At 41.2% G+C, this 24,262-nt stretch overlaps 1 protein-coding gene across 1 annotated transcript in view; it reads left to right on the top strand.

The window, feature by feature from the left end:
• LOC130307425 (uncharacterized) overlaps positions 1-24,262 on the top strand; it is a 114,200-nt gene that overhangs the window by 76,479 nt on the left and 13,459 nt on the right. The window contains exon 2 of the mRNA XM_056552166.1: positions 6,572-6,724. Within this exon, the coding sequence (XP_056408141.1) occupies positions 6,572-6,724 (153 nt within the window). The remainder of the gene's footprint in view (positions 1-6,571; positions 6,725-24,262) is intronic.

The raw sequence follows: 24,262 nt of genomic DNA, 5'->3' as shown, positions 1-24,262 counted from the left end.
CCAAGGCATAAGGGCTCATTGTAGTGGAAATGACTTACACAGCTAAATTGACTATGAATGGGGCATTTACCCCTTCTTTATTGCAGATTTAAAAACATGGCCAGAAGAAGTGCTTAGTTCACAAAACAGTCGTCGCTTGTGACGTCCCTGCTTATTGTATTCGTCCTTTGCTCTGTGTTTATGAATCCACAATAACTAAAGAAGATTTTAGCCAGATGGTCAGTGCCACATTCAATTTTTTTGTTTTTATGGATTGTTGGACTGGACTTATACTTTGGCTAACATGTGCCTGCACCCTGTGATTGAGTGCTGTGCACCAGGTACCCCTTAGTGAGTAGTGCCAAACTTCTTATATTTTTTCTTTGTGGACAGTATATGTAAGCAGACCCTGTTTACACAGAGTTGTTTTTCTGTCAAGCAGTAATTCTTATTTTGAAAATCAGTGAACATATTTTAGCTAGTTTCAAAGTCACTAATCCTATACAAAAATCCCATACTACCTAATACCAAAACATTGTGCAAGTTTTAGTTTATTTTAATATTTTTATGGAAGTGTTATAACTACAAATACATTGGTTGTTAAATAATTTATAATGATAATGAACTGTAATATGGTGCTGTAGCTGCAATACTCTTTTATGTCCTAATTCTCAATTTTACGACTCACTGTCTCCTGTTCACTTCACATTCTTCAAATATCATCACATTGGCTTAAATTGAAAAGTCATCACCTAGAATAGAGTTGAGGGTGTTTGCTAGATGCCATTATTCTCTTTGGTGATGGAAAATACTGGAGTCCTTGGTATTTGGAAGCAACCTGTGAGTTTCTATGGGTGACTTATGTGGGCCATGCTAGAAGATATTACATGAAAAAGAGTCAAATTTCATAGTAGTCATTTAGCTAAATAGAAACCAAGCAAACGCTCCATTCACTTTGAGTTGCACTTCCATGTTCTGAACATTAACTTCAACAGGACAAGGATTCCTTAAAGTATATAATGAAGTTTCTGGAATTTGAAAACATCGTAGTTTGTATCCTGTGTATCATTGTTAATACAAGAGGTGAGTTGTTTTTATCTATTTTAAATATATATTACAAAATATACTACATTATACTAAGTACACACAAAAAACAGAAGCAAATGTCCCATAAAGTAGTAACTGTAAGAGACTTGCACTGTTTAGTAAATGATGGTCACTATATTTTTCAACCAAAAGTAGCATAACGCTTTAAACAGTTTTTTATTTATTTCTTTTTTATTGCTTTGCTTTTTCTCCAGCTCTTTCTAATAAAAACATTTTATTTTTAAGGATATGCTAAAGACATCCTTGTTTGAAATTCTATGGAGTTTCACATCACATAAAAGATAGGTCCACTTAATGTTTGTGGTTTATACTTGACATATACATCCTGTACCCATATAATTATCATTATCCAGAGTCTCCTCTTAACCAGTATATCTCATTATTCTATTGTCTAAATGGTATTGAAAAGCATATTGTCAGGTGTAAGCAACTGTATAGGCACTGACTTAACCATGATGTAATCCTATCCTTTGAGTAGTGGAATTACAAAAGAGTTAAATAAATATTTTAAAGGGGTACTCCACTGGAAAACATTTTCTAAAGGAACTGGTGCCAGAAAGATAAACAGATTTGTAAATTATATCCACAGAAGAAAGAGAAAGCAGAGCACTCACCAGCATCCTCTCTTGCAAGCAGCTTTTATTTGGGTGTGCAGATTACAACCATCAGGTATCAGGTACACATCGGGAGGTACAGACAGGGGTGTGAGACAGTGGGACGCGGGGGTATCCTCTAGGTGACGGACCGTTGCGCTCCGAAGCGCTTCTACAGACCGGGAATGGAGAAGCGATTCACGTACAACGGTCCGTCACCTAGAGGATACCCCCGCGTCCCACTGTCGCACTCCCCTATCTGTACCTCCCCGATGTGTACCTGATACCTGATGGTTGTAATCTGCACACCGAAATAAAAGCTGCTTGCAAGAGAGGACACTGGTGAGTGCTCTGCTTTCTCTTTCTTCTGTGGATATATGAGATTGTGTCTCTTTAAGCGTGGTAGCACCGTCCAAGTACCTCCAGCAGTTGCAAGGGGATTTACCAGGTGCCTACGGGTTTCCTTTCTTATGGATACAATTTAGTGGTGCAGAGCTATCCTTCGTTTGTAAGATTTGCAAATTACTTCTATTAAAAATCTTCATCCTTCCAGTACTTATCAGCCACTGTATGATCACAGGAAGTTCTTTACTTTTTGAATTTCCTTCCTGTCTGACCACAGTGCTCTCTGCTGACACCTCTGTCCATTTTAGCAGCTGTCCAGAGTTGACAGCAGAGAGCACTGTGATCAGACAGAAAGGAAATTCAAAAAGAAAAGAACTTCCTGTGTATCATAACAACAGTTGATAAGTACTCAAAGGATTAAGATTTTTTTTATTAGAAGTAGTTTGCAAATCTGTTTAACTTTCTGGCACCAGTTGATTAAAAAAAAATGTTTTCCAGTGGAGTACCCCTTAAACTCAATGAACTTCTATTTCAGGGTATTACCACAGACAAGTAAAAACTGACAGCTCTTGAATACATTTTATTATGTTCCTATTATACCTACTGTATAAGGGTTTCATGTTCAGTATAATTGATCTGACCCATCACCTGACAGAATGCATTAGCATTGTGTAATAAGTAAACTCCAGTTTCAGTTAATGTTCCACAGAAGTAACATTTCCCATTTATCCATGGAGTTTTGTACAGCTAAATTCCTAGTCATGTCAATATGCAACTGTGCCCCTAAAATGCCAAACATTGCATGAATTAGCCATAATTGTTGTATATTATTTTACTATATTTAAAATAAAATGCACATATAACCATTCCCGTAATAGCCACTTGAAAGTTTACAGCTCAGTGTCATAGAGTAAGAGGTGACCCCCTTACGGGGACAACCCTCACTAGAACCTTCCCTATAAAATTGATACTTTATTTGGCTTAATTAAAATATATGACCCCAAACTAGTTAAAATTTGCAGCGGTATGGGGATATTAAATTATCAAGGTGTTAAGGAATTCACACACTAAAGGGGTGTATGGGGCAGCTGCGTATTAATGTAGTTTCACTCTGTGGACCACTGGTGATTACGGTGTCCACTGGATCACAGCTATCCCTCACTCCTTTCTTACTATTGTTCCCCTATGACCATGCTAAAACTTAGACCGTAGGCCTCCCCGACATTTCGGTGACGAATCACCTTTGTCAAGGGTTGCGAGGCTATAGCCTCGCAACCCTTGTCAAAGGTGATTCGTCACCGAAACGTTGGGGAGGCCTACGGTCTAAGTTTTAGTTAGTGTGGTCATAGGGGAGCACTAGTAAGAAAGGAGTGAGGGATAGCTGTGATCCAGTGGACACCGTAATCACCAGTGGTCCACAGAGTGAAACTGCATTAATACGCAGCTGCCCCATAAACCCCTTTAGTGTGTGAATTCCTTTACACCTTGATAATTTAATATCCCCATACCACTGCAAATTTTAACTAGTTTGGGGTCATATATTTTAATTAAGCCAAATAAACTATCAATTTTATAGGGAGGGTTCTTGTGAGGGTTGACCCCGTAAGGGGGTCACCCGTTATAGGTTGTTTATTGCCAATTTTGCCCTGAACACTCTCAGGGACATTTTTTCTTTGAGTATTGATCATAGAGGAAGAGACATCAACGATTGATGTTTATGGATTATTTTGATACTATGGTTGTATCAACAATATCTCTGTTACTGAAAAGCATTAGTATTACAAGCAGGGATAAGTCATTTCTACACCCCCTTAAGTCTAGTGTAATACAGTATCTCTAAATAAAATTTCATAGCTAAATAATAACAGTAACACGGCACAGACCACATCTCCCAGGCTATTAGTTTGATAAATATTAACCATTGTTATTGTTATTGCTTTTTAACATTAATTGAAATTTAGTTTAATTGAATTTTGTTATAAAAAAGATTAATGTTGTTGTTGAGCACAAAGTGCTTCCCAGCTTACGAGCATGTTTATAGTGCCCATGAATACTTAAGTATTTTATCTAAATGTGTTCTCTAATGTTTATGTTTCTAAATGCTTTGGATTCACAGCTAAATGAGGTCTCAAGTAATCCCAGTAATGGATACATGAAGGTTAACTTTCAAATCATGACAAAATAATGGTTGAAGTAAAGTGCAGTTTATAAGGAAAATGTCTGCAGACACTATCCACGTCAATTCAGTGAAATGTTAGTGAATGGGAATTTATCTTTTTCTATTCACACATTTTTTTATTATGTATTATGTTTTTTATTTACCATTATATTGGTGTAGGTGATGCTAAAAAAAATAAGAAATAGCTCTTTTCTGAAATGGGACCTATTGTTTGAGTAAAATATGTATTTTTCAGGTATCCTCATTTCCATTATTTTATACAGGTGTTACAATTACGTTGTTTTATTAAACCTGTATGGCTGTTTCTTTGCGGTTAAAAAAAATCATGAATATTTGTGCAAGCCCTCATTTGCACAAAAATTCTGACTTTTTGCCCTTCTATACCGGTCACCCTTGTTTTTAAAAAGTGAGTATGGACTTTGGGAAAAATGGAAAATGGCCAGCCCACACATCTAATTTATTACAATATATGCTATCAAGCTCGGGCTTGGTTTAGATTTTAAGGCGTGACATTCGGTACAGGTGCAGCAATGCCTGATTCATAAGGAGGTCAGCCTCTTAAAGGGGTACTCTGGTGATAAGCTATTTTTTTTTTAAATCAACTGGCTCCAGAAAGTTAAACAGATTTGTAAATTACTTCTATTAAAAAATCTTAATTCTAACAGTACTTATCAGCTGCTGAAGTTGAATTGTTCTTTTCTGTCTGACAACAGTGCTCTCTGTTGATACCTACTCCTACTCTGGACAGTTTCTGAGACAGACAGAGGAGTCAGCAGAGAGCACTGTGGTCAGACAGAAAAGAACTGTACTGGTAGGATTGAGATTTTTTTAACAGAAGTAATTTACAAATCTGTTTAACTTTCTGGAGTCAGTTGATATAGTTGCTGCCGGCAATTTACTAAAGGCTGACATGTGAAAGTTCAACAGTAGTAAATTACTCCCACAGTTTTTGCATTTTGTAAGAATTTTAGCTGAATCCAAAGTTAATCCTAATGGAAGAAATTATTTATTCCTATTTTTTTAGATCCAGCCCTAGTTTTGCTAAATGATATGCATGCAAAACTTTTCTGTGTATAGGAGAGTTTATTTATTGTACACACTGGTTTCACAACTGGTCCTTATGCTTACAAATATCTAGTCTTAAATGTGAATAAATATAGAGGGTCATTTACTCTGACCGCTGGATTTACTACGCCCCCTGACGAAGCCCATACGCGAAACGCGCGTTGGGGTACAGGTAGTGATCTCCCCTTTTGGTGTATGGCAGGTATTTGCTACTTTATGCTGTCTTTCATGCTCTTATCTTCGCTGTTATCTAATGCTGCTGACTAACCTCTGAATAGGGCTAGGTGCCTTACAATTTGTTATTTGCACTTTACCCATAGCCCCTTTGAGGACATATACCAGCTTTATACATCCATTATATGTATGTTATATTATTTATTTTTACTACTTATGGGCATGTTGCAATTTGACATCTGTGGACTGTATCCCTGCCGTCTGTATTGTCTACCATTGTGGATTTAGTATCACTACCTTTTTTCTGTAGCTTTCATCTGTTTAGTACCTTGTATTTTATGTATGATTTTATAATGCACTTTAATAAAGTGTATCCACTATTTTTGTATCCAAATCAGTTTACTGGTATCTTCTTCTTTTGGTGTAGTTAATTTACTAGGAGGTGCAGGCTTCTTAGTAAACTAGTGGGTCAGTGGCTGCGGCTGCGCACAGTGCAGAAGTATGCACCATTTGTGAGCTGGCATAGATTTCAGTGACTTTTTGGTGTTGCATATATCAACACTCAAGTCACATGGAAAGAGGGTACACTTCGGCATGCCCCCTCCATGCAAGGGTGAACCCTCTTCCAACCTCTTTCCCTCACTTGGAGCAAGAGGAATATATGCCGAAAAGTTGCCCAATTTGCACAAAAAGTTATTTTGCCCACATTCTTTGACCTTTCACACATACAGTACACCACTGGCACGACTTGCCGCACCTTAATAAATGACCACCATAGGGTTTACCTTTTTAAAACTCCAGTTCTACATCTTTTACATTTGTATTGCAGGATGTACTGTATGAGATGTAAATATAAAGCAGGTGCAGTTTCTTGGGCCAATGGATTATCTAGTGACTCGTTGATATATGTCACTACGTTGATAGCTGATATAAAACAATGTCACATAGCAAACAGTTTAGCCGAGCAGTTTTATAGTAAAATAAATCTGACTGTCAGCAGTGCAGCAGAAGTATTCCATAAGTTATGATCAGGACTTGTGTGGCACACTGTGCTAGAAATCATGACCTCAGTTTACTGCACGTCAGACCAACCAAGCTAAATCTAAAGATGTGTCTATTTTATCTGCAGGGGAAGAAGAGTTCCAGACCACCGTCCTATCAGTTACAACATCTGTTTCTCCCCCTGTCCTAAAAACAACTCCTGTTTTCACTCAGACAGAACCGGCTGTTAGTACCATAACTATCACAGAAGAACCTGAAGTCACCCCAACCCAGGACCCAGGTACACTGATAAGAACAAGATATTACTAAGTGGATTCAGTGCTAAATAACATTCTTGTAGAGTAAATGGACAGTGACACAGCAATATTGATATAAATATTCTTTTATGGATACAGAAAGGCTATGGGACCTCTACAACCAGGAAAATAAAACGTCAGGGAAGCCTTTCATTTTATCAAGCACATGTAAAGATCCTCTATCCAGTGCCAAGGGATGCCCTAGGTGGGATTGCTGGCTTTAATCAACCGAGGGATGCCTGCTATATTATTAAAGGAGATGTTCGGCGCAGACTTTTTCTATTCCGTCCTGCCCGGGCTGCAAAAAAAAGACAAAACAAACTTTCACTTACCTCCTTATGTTCCCCCGGAGCTCCGCAACAGCTGATCTGTCCATTGGGCTGTTTACTTCCTACTTTCTTTAGCCCGGTACGTCACACGGCGCTTCAGCCTATCACCGGCCGCAGCGATGTCCCGCCTCGGCCAGTGATAGGCTGAAGCGCTGTGTGACGTACCGGGCTAAAGTAAGTAGGAAGTAAACAGCCCATCCGACAGATCAGCTGTTGCGGAGCTCCGGGGAACATATGGAGGTAAGTGAAAGTTTGTTTTGTCTTTTTTTTGCAGCCCGGGCAGGACGGAATAGAAAAAGTCTGCGCCGGACATCTCCTTTAAACCTACCCTTTAGAACATATGGTAAAGTGTTTAGCGTTGAAGGTAACTCATGTTTGAAAGGCAAGGGTGTTAATCACAAGTAAAGTCCACCACAACCTTTTGGTGGTTACTTTAATGGACTACTTAAATAGTCGTCGTCCCCCCCTTAACATTTACACAATGTGCCATACAATAGTATGCTAATATAGGGGCAAATGTCTGTCATGGTTCGAAAAAAATCTATCTATACCGCATACATTTTCTTTTGCATACAGTTATAATGTAGTCAGCAAAATGTAGATTGCTATTGTATATTAAAAAGCATAAATGTTTCATTTAAACTATCTGCTTTCAAATATTTCTGTGCATAGAACAGAAAATTCTTTTCTATTTAAATTCTAAAGTGATGCATTCAGTTTGTGAACAATCTGAACTGTTCTAATGCTGCTGTCTTTCTGAGTAAAAACTCTGCCCCAGCTTGTATTAATGTTTAAAAGTCCTATTTGTGTGACCATTAGATGTGAAGTAGTGTACGAATTGCATTTAGTCAGGAACCCCAAAACCAGATGGAGATGATACAGTGGAAATCAAACCAGAGGTCAGGTGTAGAAGCATGTACAGTGTTATACCCTGGATAAAAATGGGAACAACAGGAATGCACATACAGATGAGAGACCATGCAAAGAACGAGGCAGGCTGAAAGTCTGAATTGTTGCAGCTTTAACCTCTTAAGGTCCAGGGGTTTTTCTGTTTTTGCACTTTCATTTTTTTTCCTCCTTACCTTTTAAAAAAAACATAACTCTTTTAATTTTGCACCTAAAAGTCCATATGATGACTTATTGCAGTGGTCTTCAACCTGCGGACCTCCAGATGTTGCAAAACTACAACTCCCAGCATGCTCGGACAGCCAAAGGCTGTCCGAGCATGCTGGAAGTTGTAGTTGCAACATCTGGAGGTCCGCAGGTTGAAGGCCACTGACTTATTGTTTGCACCACCAATTCTACTTTGTAATGACATCAGTCATTTTACCCAAAAATTGACGACGAAACGGGAAAAAAATCAATGTACAACAAAATTTAAGAAAAGACACCATTTTGTAACTTTTGGGGGCTTCCATTTCTACGCATTACATTTTTCGGAAACAATGACACCTTATCTTTATTCTAGGGATGTCCCGATACCATTTTTTTAAAGCCTGAGTAGGAGTACTGATACTTTAATTCTAGTACTCGCCGATACCAAGTACGAGTACTTATATTTTAAAGGGAATCTGACAGCAGGGTGACGCGGTTTCTGGCGCTGCTTACCGTATGATATGTGGGTCCTTGTTGTGTACAATGGAGGCGGCTGCTGTAATATGAGCCAAGATTTCTCTCTTCTCCATTGGACAGAACAGGGAATTTGCATTGGCGGCGAGACCAATGACCACATGGTGAGCAGCGGTAGAAACTGGGTCACCTGCACTATCTACCTATAAATTCAAGTTAGTGCAGGTGACTCTGCTGTAAGATTGCCTTTAATATTAGGTAGTATCCCCTTGTAGAAATTAGCAGCAGCCCCCTGGCAGTCATTAGTAGCAGCCCCCCCTGTAGACAGCAGCCCCCCTGTAGACATAAGTAGCAGCCCCCCCCTATAGACCACAGCCCCCCTTTAGACAGTGGGCCCCCATTTAAACAGCAGCAGCCCCAACCTTTAGACAGAAGCAGGGCCCCCCCTTTAGACAGCAGCCCTCCCCCTTTAGACAGCAGCAGGGCCCCCCCCCCCTTTAGACAGCAGCAGGGCCCCCCTTTAGACAGCAGCAGGGCCCCCCTTAGACAGCAGCAGGGCCCCCCCTTTAGACAGCAGCAGGGCCCCCCCTTTAGACAGCAGCAGGGCCCCCCCTTTAGACAGCAGCAGGGCCCCCCTTTAGACAGCAGCAGGGTCCCCCTTTAAACAGCAGCATGGCCCCCCTTTAGACAGCAGCAGGCCCCCCCTGTTTAGACAGCAGCAAGCCCCCCCCCCCGTTTAGACAGCAGCAGCCCCCCCCCCCCTTTAGACAGCAGCAGGGCCCCCCCTTTAGACAGCAGGCCCCCCCCCCTGTTTAGAGAGCAGCAGGGCCCCCCCCCCCTTTAGACAGAAGCAGCCCCCCCGATTTAGACAGCAGCAGGGGCCCCCCCTTTTGACACTAGTAGCAGCCCCCTCCTTGCAGGCAGCTCACCTCCTCTGTCGGGTGCTGGTGCTGCCGCTCTGCTGCCCCGTTCTCCCGTCCTCCGGTCCGCATCATGTCGTCCTATGGAGGAGCATGTGACATACATGTCACTCTGCTTCCTGTGTAGCGTTACGCTGGGCGCAGGGGAGGAGGCGGAGTGACGTGCGTGTCACATGCTCCTTCATGGAACACTATGATGCGGACGGGAGGATGGAAGAACGGGGCAGCAGAGCGGCACCAGGTATCGGGCATGGTATCGGGGACATTAAACAAGTCCCCAATACCATGCAAATGGCTAGCATCGGTCCCGATACCGATACCAGTATCGGTATCGGGACATCCCTACTTTATTCTGTAGGTCCATACAATTAAAATGATACCCTACTTATATAGGTTTGATCTTTTCGTACGTCTGGAAAAAAATCATAACTACATGCAGGAAAATGTATACTTTTAAAATTGTCCTCTTCAGACCCCTACAACTTTTTTATTTTTTTGTGTACGGAGTGGTAGGGGGCCAAATTTTTGAACCCTGGTCTGAAGTTTTTAGCGGTACCATTTTTGTATTGGTCGGACTTTTTGACCGCTTTTTATTCATTTTTTCATGATATAAAAAGTGACCAAAAATATGCTATTTTGGACTTTGGAATTTTTTTGCATGTATATAATTGACCATGCGGTTTAATTAACGATATATTTTATAATTCGGACATTTCCTCACACGGCGATACCACATATGTTTATTTTTATTTACACCATTTTTTTTTATGGGAAAAGGGGGTAATTCAAACTTTTATTAGGGAAGGGGTTAAATGATCTTTATTAACTTTTTTTCACTTTTTCTTTGCAATGTTATAGCTCCCATAGGGGACTATAGCACTGCACACACTGATCTTTTTCATTGATCAATGGTTTCTCATATCTTATCAATAACATCGCTGTACTACTGGTATTCTTTAGGAAGAGAAGAGACCAAGGAGGTACATAGCAACTTAATTGACCTATATATACAGGAAGTGACACACTAAGGGAACTAATACAAAACCTCGGCCCTGTGCCAGTCAAAACACGGATTACATCTCTGTAACCAAGGATAACCAAATGCAACACATAAACATCTTGAACTCTAAACAGACAAGGAAACCATTTCATGGGTAATGTGAGAGGGTTGTAATGGTCTTCCATCAACTGTTTCAATGGCCAGATGTGAGGACAGAAGTATAAGTGGCATGGCGTTCTTGGCTACAAAAGCATGCATTATCCACAAAAAAGCCAGCGGCACCAGAGTCTATGAGGACCTGTATGACTCCACAATCATAATCACACTGTAGGCTTGAGCTTATGGATATCTGAGAATGAGGAAAGCCTACCCAAGTTCTGTCCCTGGCAGGACTTCAGGTGCAGGTATTTTCCCAGCAAGGTTGGGCAAGATATCAGCAAATGTCCCATCTTATCAAAATAAAATATCAATATTCTGTTTACAACTCTCTGTAGTCATAGAAAAAATGTTTGACAGTCTCCCAAAGCAGATTCACCGAAGCTAGAGCCATATCAGTAAGGAGGGAGATCAGGAATCCTACCTTACTTCTATAGTTAGGAAAGGCCTGCCGGACCATTTTCAATGAAATGCCCACTTGGTTCAGGAAGCCTTTACATTGATTAGGATTGCCCCCATAACGCTGGGGAAGCAGGGAAGATCCAGTAACCCACGGATGGTAACAGGTTCTGTAGTAGTGGAGATAGGTGCAGGAGTGGAAGCAGCTGCCAGCTGAGGCATGAGATGGTCTAGGTGAGCCTTATGATTATAAAGGGTCTGCATCGCAAGTGCCAACTGCTCAATCCTCTGATCTTGCCGATCCATCCGGTGAAAATGTTTGGTACTGGTGGATGGCCTGAAACATACTGATTTATGGCCCTAGCACAATGTCAGGAACAACAAAACAAGATGGTCTGGAACCAAAGCTTTGCGTACTCAGGAATAACAAGACAGTAAAAAGAAAAGCATTGTAGTCAGAAATTAGAACCAGGAACAGTAACCATAGTGGATGTCAGCCAGGTCAGAGTCATGCACGAAATAACACAGTAACAACAGGTGCAGGTATAAATGGGCTATGATGGGTGTAACAATTGTATGATAACTACTGTACTACTAAAGCAAACATAGGTATTATCACCTTTCCAGTATAGTTGCCCTTTTAGCAATTTCAAATCATTCCAGCTTTATTTCCCTGTTAATTGTAGGCCATTGTTAAATGCTATTAAACACAACCACTAATGGTATTTGCACCAGGAGGCTCTTAAGACAAATGAGTCGCCGGTTTATTTTTTAATTCCACTGTCTTGTGAAATAAAGCTTTTTAATTATCATTTCAATTCATTTGTTCTCTTCAATTACAACTACTCTGCTTAGTACAATTCATGCCCTGAATAGAAAATTAAATAGTTTGATTTGTAGCATTTTAATTTGTTACAAGGTTTTATGCATTTTAAGGATTTCATGGGTTTATTAAATGACAGTGTAGAGCAGTTACTCTGACTGATGACTACTTTTCTCTTACACTGCCATTAACTGCTTGCAGTTTCTTTCTGCATGATTTGTAGGGTTGTGCTTATCGGCATGCAAATGCAATGAATAATTGTGCCCTTTGTTATGCATTAATGGGCATGTTATTTCTATGGAGGGAAATAAAAGCAGCTTTCAAACCAGGGAGAATTGAACTATTCCCATAGACATATAGGCCGACATTTATCATTGTCTTTAGACTGTTTTTTGTGTCTATAAAAGGCGCAAAAAAGGCGCAAGCAGGGTTTACTTTTGCCTTTTGGTTTACACATTTCTGCTGATTTTGAGTTGTAATCCACTGATTTTGGCAATACACATGATATGGACGGGATTTATGAACTGCACCTTTTTGTGAAAAGGCGCAATAAAGGCACAAAGCCATTGAAAGTCTCTAAAACTACACCAGCCCACACTTAGCTTAGCTTTTTGGTGTATGTGAAGAGAGAAATTTCAGACAATGTGACCTGTACAAAATGTATCAAATGCTCTGTGACCATTTAATAGATTTGGTGCTCCTACACATTACCAGCACACAAAAAAAAAAGGTGTAGAAAATGCTTCACTTACACCTAAAATGATAAATGCCGGCCATATTGTCTATTGCTAACTTAACCTCTTAAGGACGCAGGGCGTATGGATACGCCCAGCATCCCGAGTCCTTAAGGACGCAGGGCGTATCCATACGCCCGTGGGAATTCCGGTCCCCACCGCTAGCTGGTTGGGGACCGGAGCCGGATGCCTGCTGAAATCGTTCAGCAGGCATCCCAGCATATCGCCCAGGGGGGTCATTATGCCCCCCCATGTCGGCGATCGCCGCTGATCGCTGGACAATTCAGTCCAGCGATCTGCGGCGATTCCGGGTCAATCGGGTCTCCAGTGACCCGGTGACCCGGAATTACTGGCTGTTCAGGGCCGTCTCTGACGGCCCCGAACAGCCAGAGCCTGCAGGGGTGAGGTGGCACTGATGCCACCTCACAATCGCCCTGATTCGTCGGCCGGATTACCGGCCGACCAATCAGGGCGCCTGCTGCGGGTGTCACTCCCGCACCCGCTCCGCCCCTCTTCCGGAGGGCGTGAGCGGGTGCGGGAAGACGACCCCCGGTGCTGGGGACCCCGATCCCCGGCGTCAATGTTGGGATCGGGGCCCCAGGAGCGACGGCGGCGGCGAGGGACAGCCTGCGATGGAGCAGCAGCAGGAGGTGAGTTACAGCCTCCTGCTGTTGCTTAGCAACAGCTCCCAGCATGCAAAAACGGCATGCTGGGAGCTGTAGTTATGCAACAGCAGGAGGCAGACCACCACAACTCCCAGCATTCCCTTATGGGCATGCTGGGACTTATGGTTTTGCAACAGCTGGAGGCACATTTTTTCTATGGAAAAGTGTACCTTCAGCTGTTGTATAACTACAACTCCCAGCTTGCACAAACAGCTAAAGTGCATGCTGGGAGTTGTAGTGGTGCATCTGCTGGTTGCATAACTACAACTCCCAGCATGCCCGTTGGCTGTCGGTGACTGCTGAGAGTTGTAGTTTTGCAACAGCTGAAGGCACACTGGTTGTGAAACTTAGAGTTTTTTTTTTTACCTAACTCAGTGTTTCACGACCGGTGTGCCTCCAGCTGTTGCAAACTACAACTCCCAGCAGTCACCTTACACCATACACCGTACATGCTGGGAATTGTAGTTTTGCAACAGCTGGAGGCACACTGGTTTTGAAACACTGAGTAAGGTCACAAACTCCGTGATACAAAACCAGTGTGCCTACAGCTGTTGCAAAACTAAAACTCTCAGCATGTACAGTCTGTCAGCGCATGCTGGGAGTTGTAGTTTTGCAACAGCTGGATGTCCCCCCCAATGTGAACGTACAGGGTACACTCACATGGGCGGAGGATTACAGTAAGTATCGGGCTGCAAGTTTGAGCTGCAGCAAATTTTCTGCAACAGCTCAAACTGCCAGCGAGAAACTACTGTGAACCCCCGCCCGTGCGACTGTACCCTAAAAACACTACACTACACTAACACAAAAAATAAAATAAAAAGTAAAAAACACTACATATACACATACCCCTACACAGCCCCCCTCCCCTCCCCAATAAAAATAAAAAACGTCTGGTACGCCACGGTTTCCAAAACGGAGCCTCCAGCTGTTGCAAAACAACAACTCCCAGTATTGTCGGACAGTCGTTGACTGTCCAGGCATACTGGGAGTTTTGCAACAGCTGGAGGCACCCTGTTAGGGGTATTCTACGCCAGTGATTCCCAATGTCCACCCCTATGCAATCCCTAATTTAGGCCTCAAATGCGCATGGCGCTCTCACTTTGGAGCCCTGTCGTATTTCAAGGCAACAGTTAAGGGTCACATATGGGGTATCGCCGTACTCGGAAGAAATTGGGCTTCACATTTTGGGGGGTATTTTCTGCTTTTACCCTTTTTAAAAATGTAAAGTTTTTGGGAAAAGAAGCATTTTAGGTAAAAAATTTTTTATTTTTTTTACATATGCAATAGTCGTGAAACGCCTGTGGGGTATTAAGGTTCACTTTACCCCTTGTTACGTTCCCCGAGGGGTCTAGTTTCCAAAATGGTATGCCATGTGGTTTTTTTTTTTGCTGTCCTGGCACCATAGGGGCTTCCTAAATGCGGCATGCCCCCAGAGCAAAATTTCCTTCAAAAAAGCCAAATGTGACTCCTTCTCTTCTGAGACCTGTTGTGCGCCAGCAGAGCACTTTTCACCCCCATATGGGGTGTTTTCTGAATCGGGAGAAATTGGGCTTCAAATTTTGGGGGGTATTTTCTGCTATTACCCTTTTTAAAAATGTAAAACTTTAGGGAAACCAAGCATTTTAGGTAAAAATTTTTTTTTTTTTTTTATATATGCAAAAGTCATGAATCACCTGTGGGGTATTAAGTTTCACATTACCCCTTGTTACGTTCCCCGAGGGGTCTAGTTTCCAAAATGGTATGCCATGTGGGGTTTTTTGCTGTTCTGGCACCATAGGGGCTTCCTAAAGGTGACATGCCCCCCAAAAACCATTTGACGCTCCTTCCCTTCTGAGCCCTCTACTGCACCCGCCGAACACTTTACATAGACATATGAGGTATGTGCTTACTCGAGAGAAATTGGGTTTCAAATACAAGTAAAAATTTTCTCCTTTTTACCCCTTGCAAAAATTCAAAAATTGGGTCTACAAGAACATGCGAGTGTAAAAAATGAAGACTGTGAATTTTCTCCTTCACTTTGCTGCTATTCCTGTGAAACACCTAAAGGGTTAAAACACTTACTGATTGTCATTTTGAATACTTTCGGGGGTGCAGTTTTATAATGGGGTCATTTATGGGGTATTTCTAATATGAAGACCCTTCAAATCCACTTCAAACCTGAACTGGTCCCTGAAAAAAAGCGAGTTTCAAAATTTTGTGAAAAATTGGAAAATTGCTGCGGAACTTTGAAGCCCTCTGGTGTCTTCCAAAAGTAAAAACTCATCAATTTTATGATGCAAATATAAAGTAGACATATTGTATATGAGAATAAAAAAAAAATATTTGGAATATCCATTTTCCTTACAAGCAGAGAGCTTCAAAGTTAGAAACATGCAAAATTTTCAAATTTTTCATCAAATTTTGGGATTTTTCACCAAGAAATGATGCAAGTTACCAAAAAATTTTAGCACTACGTTAAAGTAGAATATGTCACGAAAAAACTATCTTGGAATCAGAATGATAACTAAAAGCATTCCAGAGTTATTAATGTTTAAAGTGACAGTGGTCAGATTTGCAAAAAATGGCCGAGTCCTTAAGGTGAAAAAGGGCTCAGTCCTTAAGGGGTTAAAGTTCGGCATTCACATTAAGTAAATGCCAACTGACTATCCAATGTGTATGGGGACAGCCTATCAAGTTCCCATATGGGAAATAAGCATGATGTATTTAAACATGACAGATATTCTATTCTTCTGGTAAAAAGAATAGCAACCGAAACCAAGCGGGTATGGTGCACACTCTCCTGCTGAGCGCACGTCATACCTCGGGATCCGCAAACGGACGTGAATGTACGTCCATTTCCATTAAGAGGTTAATAACAGCAAAAATAAATATGCATTTTCCACCAGTCCTGCATGTTTTTGGAGAACATTTTTCAGACTGGAGCCAGAAAGTTAAACATAATTGTAAATTACTTCTATTTAAAAATCTTAATCCTTTCAGTACTTATCAGCTGCTGTATGCTCCACATGAAATTATTTTCTTTTTTCAATGTCTTTTCTGTCTGACCACAGTGCTCTCTGCTGACACCTCTTTCCATTTCAGGAACTGTCCAGAGCAGGAGAAAAAAATCCCCATAACAAACCTATCCTGCTCTGGACAGTTCCTGACATGCACAGAGGTGTCAGCAGAAAACACTGTGGTCAGACAGAAAAGAAATTCAAAAAGAAAAGAGCTTTCAATGGAACAGACAGCAGCTGATAAGTACTGGAAGGATTAAGATTTTTAAATAGAAGTAATTTACAAATCTGTTTAACTTTCTGGCACCAGTTGATTTAAAAAAAAAAAATTCCACTGAAGTACCCCTTTAATGGGTTGAGAATACACACTCTCTGGACTGAGTAAGCATCACCACTCACCCTGGTGCAGCAACATCACATAAGCAGAATTCACTTAAAAATGAATCCTAAAAAATAAGGATTCAGACTTATCTGATTTTTTTTTTTAGGCTGGATACAATTGTATAAATTTTTAGTTTTTTAGCAGAACTAGGTCTGTACATGTATCATTTTTGCCTGTTCATTTTTTCCTCCTTGCCTTCTTATAGCCATAACACTTTACATTTTCCACCTACAGACTAGTGTTGGGCGCAAATATTCGCATTTCAAATTTTTATCGCAAATATCGCAAAATTAGCAAATTTGCTAATATATTCGCTATATATTCGAAATTACGAATATTCACTTTTTTCGGCATATTTACATATGTGAATTTTCGCATATGTGAATATTCGGATATTCCTTCTTTTCACTTGTGGGCCAATTAGAATGATGCAAATACACTTGTCAGAGGTTATCAACAACATCCCTAGCAACCAATAGTAAAGTTGCCCACCCCCTCACTGTTTTCTTCCTCGAAAATGTGAATATGCACATATGCGAATATTCCCATATGCGAATATGCAAATATAATTAATACGCAAAATTTGCGAATATAGGACGAATATTCGTCTATATATTTGCAAAATATCACAAATTCGAATATGGCCAATGCAGCTCATCACTACTACAGATTCATATGAGGGCTTGGTTTCTGTGCCACCAATCTTTCTTTGTAATAATATTACTCATTTTACCCAAAAAGTTTACAGCGAAACAAAAAAAAATTAAGTATTTGTGGGGCAAAATTTGCAAATTTTGGTGTTTTTCATTTCGTCACAATGCACTTTTCCGTAAAAATTCTATGTTATTTTTATTCTTTACGGCTATATGATTACAACCAAGCCCAATTTATATAGGTCTTGTTTGATTTTACTACTTTTAAATAATACATTTTTGTAAGAAATTTTGTATGCTTAACCCCTTAAGGACCCAGGCAATTTTCACTGTAGGACCCGGCCATTTTTTGAACATCTGACCACTTTCACTTTAAGCATTAATAACTCTAGGATGCTTTTACCTTTCATTCTGATTCCGAGATTGTTTTTTCGTGACATATTCTACTTTATTATAGTGGTAAAATTTTGTCAATACTTGCATCGTTTCTTGGTGAAAAATTCCAAAATTTGATGAAAAAATTGATTTTTTTAACTTTGAAGCTCTCTGCTTATAAGGAAAATGAATATTCCAAATAAATTATATATTGATTCACATATAAAACATGTCTACTTTATGATTGCATCATGAAGTTGACATGTTTTTACTTTTGGAAGACAACAGAGGGCTTCAAAGTATAGCAGCAATTTTCCAATTTTTCACAAAATTTTCAAAATCGAAATTTTTCAGGGACCAGTTCTGTTTTGAAGTGGTTTTGAAGGGCCTTCATATTAGAAATGCCCCACAAATGACCCCATTATAAAAACTGCACCCTTCAAAGTATTCAAAATGACATTCAAAAGGTTTGTTAACCCTTTAGGTGTTTCACAGGAATAGCAGCAAATTGAAGGAGAAAATTCAAAATCTTTTACACTGGCATGTTCTTGTAGACCCAGTTTTTGAATTTTTAGAAGGGGTAAAAGGAGAGAAATCTTCCTAAAATGTGTAACTCAATTTCTCTCGAGTAAGGAAATACCTCATATGTGTATGTCAAGTGTTCGGCGGGTGCACTAGAGGGCTCAGAAGGGAAGGAGAGACAGATGAATTTTGGAGAGTGAGTTTTTCTGAAATAGTTTTTGGTGTGCATGTTGCATTTAGGAAGCCCCTATGGTGCTAGAACAGCAAAAAAACACATGGAATACTATGTTGGAAACTACACCCCTCAAGGAATGTAACAAGGGGTCCAGTGAGCCTTAACACCCCACAGGGGTTTCATGACTTTTCCTTAAAGTTGGATGTGTAAATGATTTTTTTTCCACTCAAATGCTAGTTTTCCCCCAAATTTTACATTTTTACAATGGTTAATAGGAGAAATGCCCCCCAAAATGTGTAACCCCATCTCTTCTGAGTATGGAAACACCAGATATGTGGATGTCAAGTGCTCTGTTGGCACACTACAATGCTCAGAAGAGAAGGAGTCATATTTGGCTTTTGCAAATCTAATTTTGCTGAAATGGTTTTGGGGGGGCATGTCCCATTTAGCAACCCCCCCCCCCCCCCCCCACATGGTTTCCTATTTAGGAAACTACACCCCTCAAGGAACATAACTAGGGGTACAGTGAGCCTCAACACCCCACAGGTGTTTCACAACTTTTTGTCAAAGTTGGATGTGTAAATGATTTCTTTCCACTAAAATACTAGTTTTCCCCCAAATTTTACATTTTTACAAGGGGTAATAGGAGAAAATGCCTCCCAAAATGTGTAACCCCATCTCTTCTGAGTATGGAAACACCACATATGTGAAGGTCAAGCGACTGCGGGTGCACTACAATGCTCAGAAGAGAAGGAGTCATATTTGGCTTTTGCAAATCAAGCTTTGCTGAAATGGTTTTGGGGGGCATGCCCCATTTAGAAAGCCCCTATGGTGCCAGGACCGCAAAAAAACAAAACACATGGCATACTATTTTGGAAACTACACCCCTCAATGAACGTAACAAGGGGTACAGTGAGCCTTAACACCCCACAGGTGTTTCACGACTTTTCGTTAAAGTTGGATGTGTAAATGACATTTTTTTTTAGTAAAATGCTGGTTTCCCCCCAAATTTTACTTTTTTACAAGGGGTAATAGGAGAAAATGAAAAATTTGTAACCCTATCTCTTCTGAGCATGGAAATACCCCATGTGTGAACGTCAAGTGCACTGCAGGCGCATTACAATGCTCAGAAGAGAAGGAGTCACATTTTGCTGAAATGGGGGGCATGTCACATTTAGTGCCAGAACAGCAAAAAAATTTAATTTGTAAATACATTTCTTTGGAGTAAGGACATACCTCATATCTGGGCGTAGATCGCCTCTGCTCACTGGTCACGGAGGAACAGGAGGGCAGTCATGGGCCTGGAGCTTCTAGACAGCTGCCTATGGAGCCAGAAAAGTGGGACCCCCCCTCAAGGTGCATTACATAAGGTACACTAATAACTAACAAGGAGTACAGTGGGACATAAAAGGATAAAACAGGTTATGTTCCCAGAATGATGACCCAGAGCACAGCCAAAACTAAAAAATATGCCCACCCCAAACCCTATGCTCTGAATCATCATTATGGGAATGTGATGTGTGTGGCCGTCCCTAACCTGTTGCCTCAAATGCGCACCCCACTCAGGGGGAGATAGAGCGCTGCGTATTTCATGCAATATAAAAAGTCCCCGATGATAGTGACTCAGTGACCATGACCCATTTTTGGAAAAAATACCCCCAGAGGTCTTATCAGTTTTTTTTGTTTTGTTTAGTTTTTTTGGGCAATTTGGTGGTTTTATGTGGTTTAAATTTGGAATGTAATCTGGACTTGGTACATTGGGGTCAAATTATGCAAAATTTAAATGAAGAGGGAAAATTTAGTACTCCATGGAAGTGTGATACTCCATGAAGCAATCCTTAATGCAGAGGCCCGGATGATCGGGGCAAGTGTCACATTGAGTGGTGGTGTCCTTCTGAATCCCCCTCCTGTGACACACTCTGCTTTTTTTCTGGTATCGTCCCCTCTTTCCAGTGTGGGGAATTTCACCTGGAAAGTGTTGGTCTGGGACGATCCTGGCACCTATAACTCCAGTTTCTTGGGAAGTCTGGCCTGCTCTTTCCCGGTCAGCAAAGATCAGGACCTTTAGGACTTCTTCTTGGAACTGGAGGTATGTCCCTGTGTTGCCAGCGTTCCGGTAAAGTACAAAAGAGTTGTACATGGCAACCTGTACCATGTAGACCGCAACTTTTTTGTACCATACACGTGTTTTCCGCATGGCCATGTATGGCTTGAGGACTTGATCAGAAAGATCAACTCCCCCCATATACTGATTGTAGTCCAGAATACAATCAGGCTTGAGGACCGTTGTTGTGGTACATCGCACAGGGACAGGTAAGCTGCCGTTACCATGAATAGTGGTCAGCATAAGGACATCCCTCTTATCCTTATACTTGACCAGCAACAGGTTTTCATAGGTAAGAGCACAGGACTCAGTGGTGTGGGGGATCATTCTGGGGGTTCAATACAAGAATCTCGTCCCTCATACACTCTAAACTTGAGAGTGTACCCGGAGGTACTCTCACAAAGTTTATAGAGCTTCACACCATACCGCGCCCACTTCGAGGGAATATACTGGCGGAAGATGAGTCTCCCCTTAAAACTGATAAGAGACTCATCAACCGAGAGCTCCCTAAGCGGTACGTAAGCCTCCAAAAATTTGGCCCCAAAGTGATTGATGACCGGCCTCACTTTGTAAAGACGGTCATAGGTGGGATCACCTCGGGGTGGACATGCCTCATTATCTGCATAATGAGGGGGAGTGTGTAGTGAGTGCTTGGTTTAACTATGTATAACGGTGTGTGATTAGTAATCACACACCGTTATATGGGGGGGAAAAAAACGCTGCGGCCAAAAAAAGAAAAGGGGGGGGGGCAAATCGCAGCTCACTGAACCCCTAATAGGGCCCGGGTCATGCAAAAAAAAAAAATGTGGCGTACTCTTAAGCCCTATTAGGGGGTCAGGGGGGGATTTCATTTTTTTTTTACTTTTTTTTTTTTTTACTTTACTACATGGATTTCCCTACCTTTCCCTCTGGGGGATTCTGTCCCTGATCTAGGGGATCTTCGGGTCTCCTGAGGTGATCGGATGGGTTCAGAGGGGGGGTCCCTGGCTCCTCTTGCAGCTCTGACCGCTGGCTGAACCCAGTCAGCACTGCAGAGGATGCCGTTTAACCCCTCCCCTGCCGGCTGCTATTGGCTGGACGATCGTCGTCCAGCCAATAGCAGCTCTCCTTGGGGGGTGGCAAAATCGCCACCTCCCCATGGGTACAGTAGGTGATAGGGGGTGTATTCTACACCCCCGATCACCTTGTTTCTCCGGGTCATCGGGTCACACGTGACCCGTAAGACCCGGAATTACGCAAATCGCAAGTGCGATTTCACTTGCGATTTGCACCGATCGCTGACATTGGGGGGTTTGATGACCCCCCTCTGCATTTGCGCGGGGTGCCTGCTGATTGATATCAGCAGTCAGCCCAGTCTGATCCCTGCCCGGGGCGCGGTAGGGACCGGAATTCCCACGGGCGTACCTGTACACCCAGGGTCCTTAAGACCCAGGTACAGAAGGTGTATGCACACGCCCTAGGTCCTGTACGGTTTAAAATTGTCCTCTTCTGAAAGGAATAACTTTTTATGTTTTCGGTATACAAGGAAGTATATGGGCTAATTTTTTGTGCTGGGATGTGACCAAAAATCAGCAATTCTGTTGTTTTTTATTATTTTATGTTTACGCTATTCACCATACAGTTTAACCAATGTGATAATTTAATAGTTCCACATGAGGCAATACCAAATATGTTTGCTTCCACTGCAGTGGTCCTGATCAGCATTCCTGAGCAACCGGCAAGTGAACTTTGGCACTCTTAGATGCCTCAATCTACTTTGATTGTCGAGTTTAAAGAGTTAATACCGGACATTACCCTAATCGGTGATGTCCTGCATTAGCCATGAGTCCTGGCTGCTATGTCATCTAGGATTTAAAACAGTGGGGCATATTTATTAAAACTTAGACAATATAAGCTTAGACTAGACATTCTAAGAATGCACCAGGTTTATCACAGTGGATCTTCTTTAGACTGTCCAGGCTAACTTTATACCACCTTTTAGTTGGTTTACTAGATGCTAAAATCTCTAGAAGGACATAGATACATTAGACAATGTTCAGAGAAGAGCTACTAAACTAGTCCATGGATTTCAGGATAATAATTACCAGGAAAGGTTAAAGGACCATAATAAGAAGTCTGGGTTTTTGTTATATTTTGCACATATCATGCACACTCCCCATTACTTGTCGTATAGTGCCAATTGTTTTTTTTTTTTTCATGTGCATTCATGTGTTTTGTTACTCCAATTTTCCTGACTCTCCAAATCTACCGGTGCATAATGGTTACAACAGGATGTCATTCTCTGACTTCTTGTGGACTACAGCATGACATCATCACCATACCATATCCCTCCTACTAATTTCCAAACCTCTCCCCACCCCTCCTAGCTTTATCTGCTATCTCTATGGGATCAAGATATATAGAATTTATATACCTTGCTCGCTATGTTCACGCATTGTATTTCTTGCTGTCATGGCAAAAAAAGAAGATTGTAGCGCAACTGTGCAGAAAATGGTTAAAACGGGTACTTTTTATACTTTTTACCACAACTTTGGAAAATCACTGCAAAAACAGCTAAGGTCATGTTCGCACATTTTTCAGTTAATTAGCGCTACTGCATCTAATTACCGCATGCATATTTTTTACCAAATGAGCGAAATTGCAAGGAAAATATTGCATTTAACCATGCATATATTTTTTTTATCCTGATTAACACCAATCTACTTATGAGTCTAATAGGTTTACCTGGGTGATCTCCAGCACTAGCAGCCTGATGAAATGACCAGGTACAATGATGAAACTCTAAAGCCAAAGCCAGAGCATTCATGGGAAATGTAGGCTACATCATCATGCTTTTGTAAACCAAAATATAGCCTCTCTCATGTATGCCACATCAGCAAAAAAGAGGTTAGAAAAAGGCATAAACAAAAACCTCCACATTATTCTCTAATTATAGACTTTGCTGCACTATACAAGCAAAACAAATTTCCCGGAGTGCTTCTTTAACATGTATAGAAAGACAAGACAGAGGGCATATGTGAAAATCTTTAAATACATAAAGAGAATCAACACGTTAAAGGAGGAAAGGATATTTAAAAGAAGAAAAACTATCACAGGAGGACATAGTTAAGGTTTCTGCAGTAATATCAAGAAGTATTACTTTACTGAGAGAGTAGTGGGTGCATGGAAAAGCCTTCCTGCAGAAGTGGTCACTGCAAATACAGTGAAGGATATTAAGCATGCATGGGACAAGCATAAGGCTATCCTTCATATAAGATAGGGTCAGGGACTATTCATGGTATCCAGAATATGGAGCAGACTAGATGGGCCTAATTGTTCTTATCTGTCGACATATTTCATGTTTCTATATCAGTCTCAAGCATGTGTACATTTTTCTTCATCACTTACTTTGGATTTACCAATCACATCTGCTGGAAATTTGTTCCCAGCATCTACTACTATTTCAGTAAAATAATAGCTTCTGATCTGTACCAAACTAACATCAATTGTGTTCTCCTTGTTCTTGAGGTTAGTGTCTTATTTAACCCTTTAACACATACAGTATAGAGGTTTCAATCATGCCCTTCTTTCCTCCACCCTACACAGACTGACCAGGGTAATTGAAAAACTGGTCTGGTCTTACACGGTTAATGTTTTGCGTCTCTAGAACTTTTATGTTGTGCGGTGCCCCCTCTCTTTGCAGTTGTTTTTTTCCAGGGGATATGACCCTCTCTGCCAGCA

This window comes from Hyla sarda, chromosome 1 (genome assembly GCF_029499605.1).
Source record: "Hyla sarda isolate aHylSar1 chromosome 1, aHylSar1.hap1, whole genome shotgun sequence".
Classification (NCBI taxonomy): domain Eukaryota; kingdom Metazoa; phylum Chordata; class Amphibia; order Anura; family Hylidae; genus Hyla; species Hyla sarda.
The sequence above is the reverse complement of the archived record's forward strand: the minus strand, read 5'-3'. Positions and strand labels throughout refer to the sequence as shown.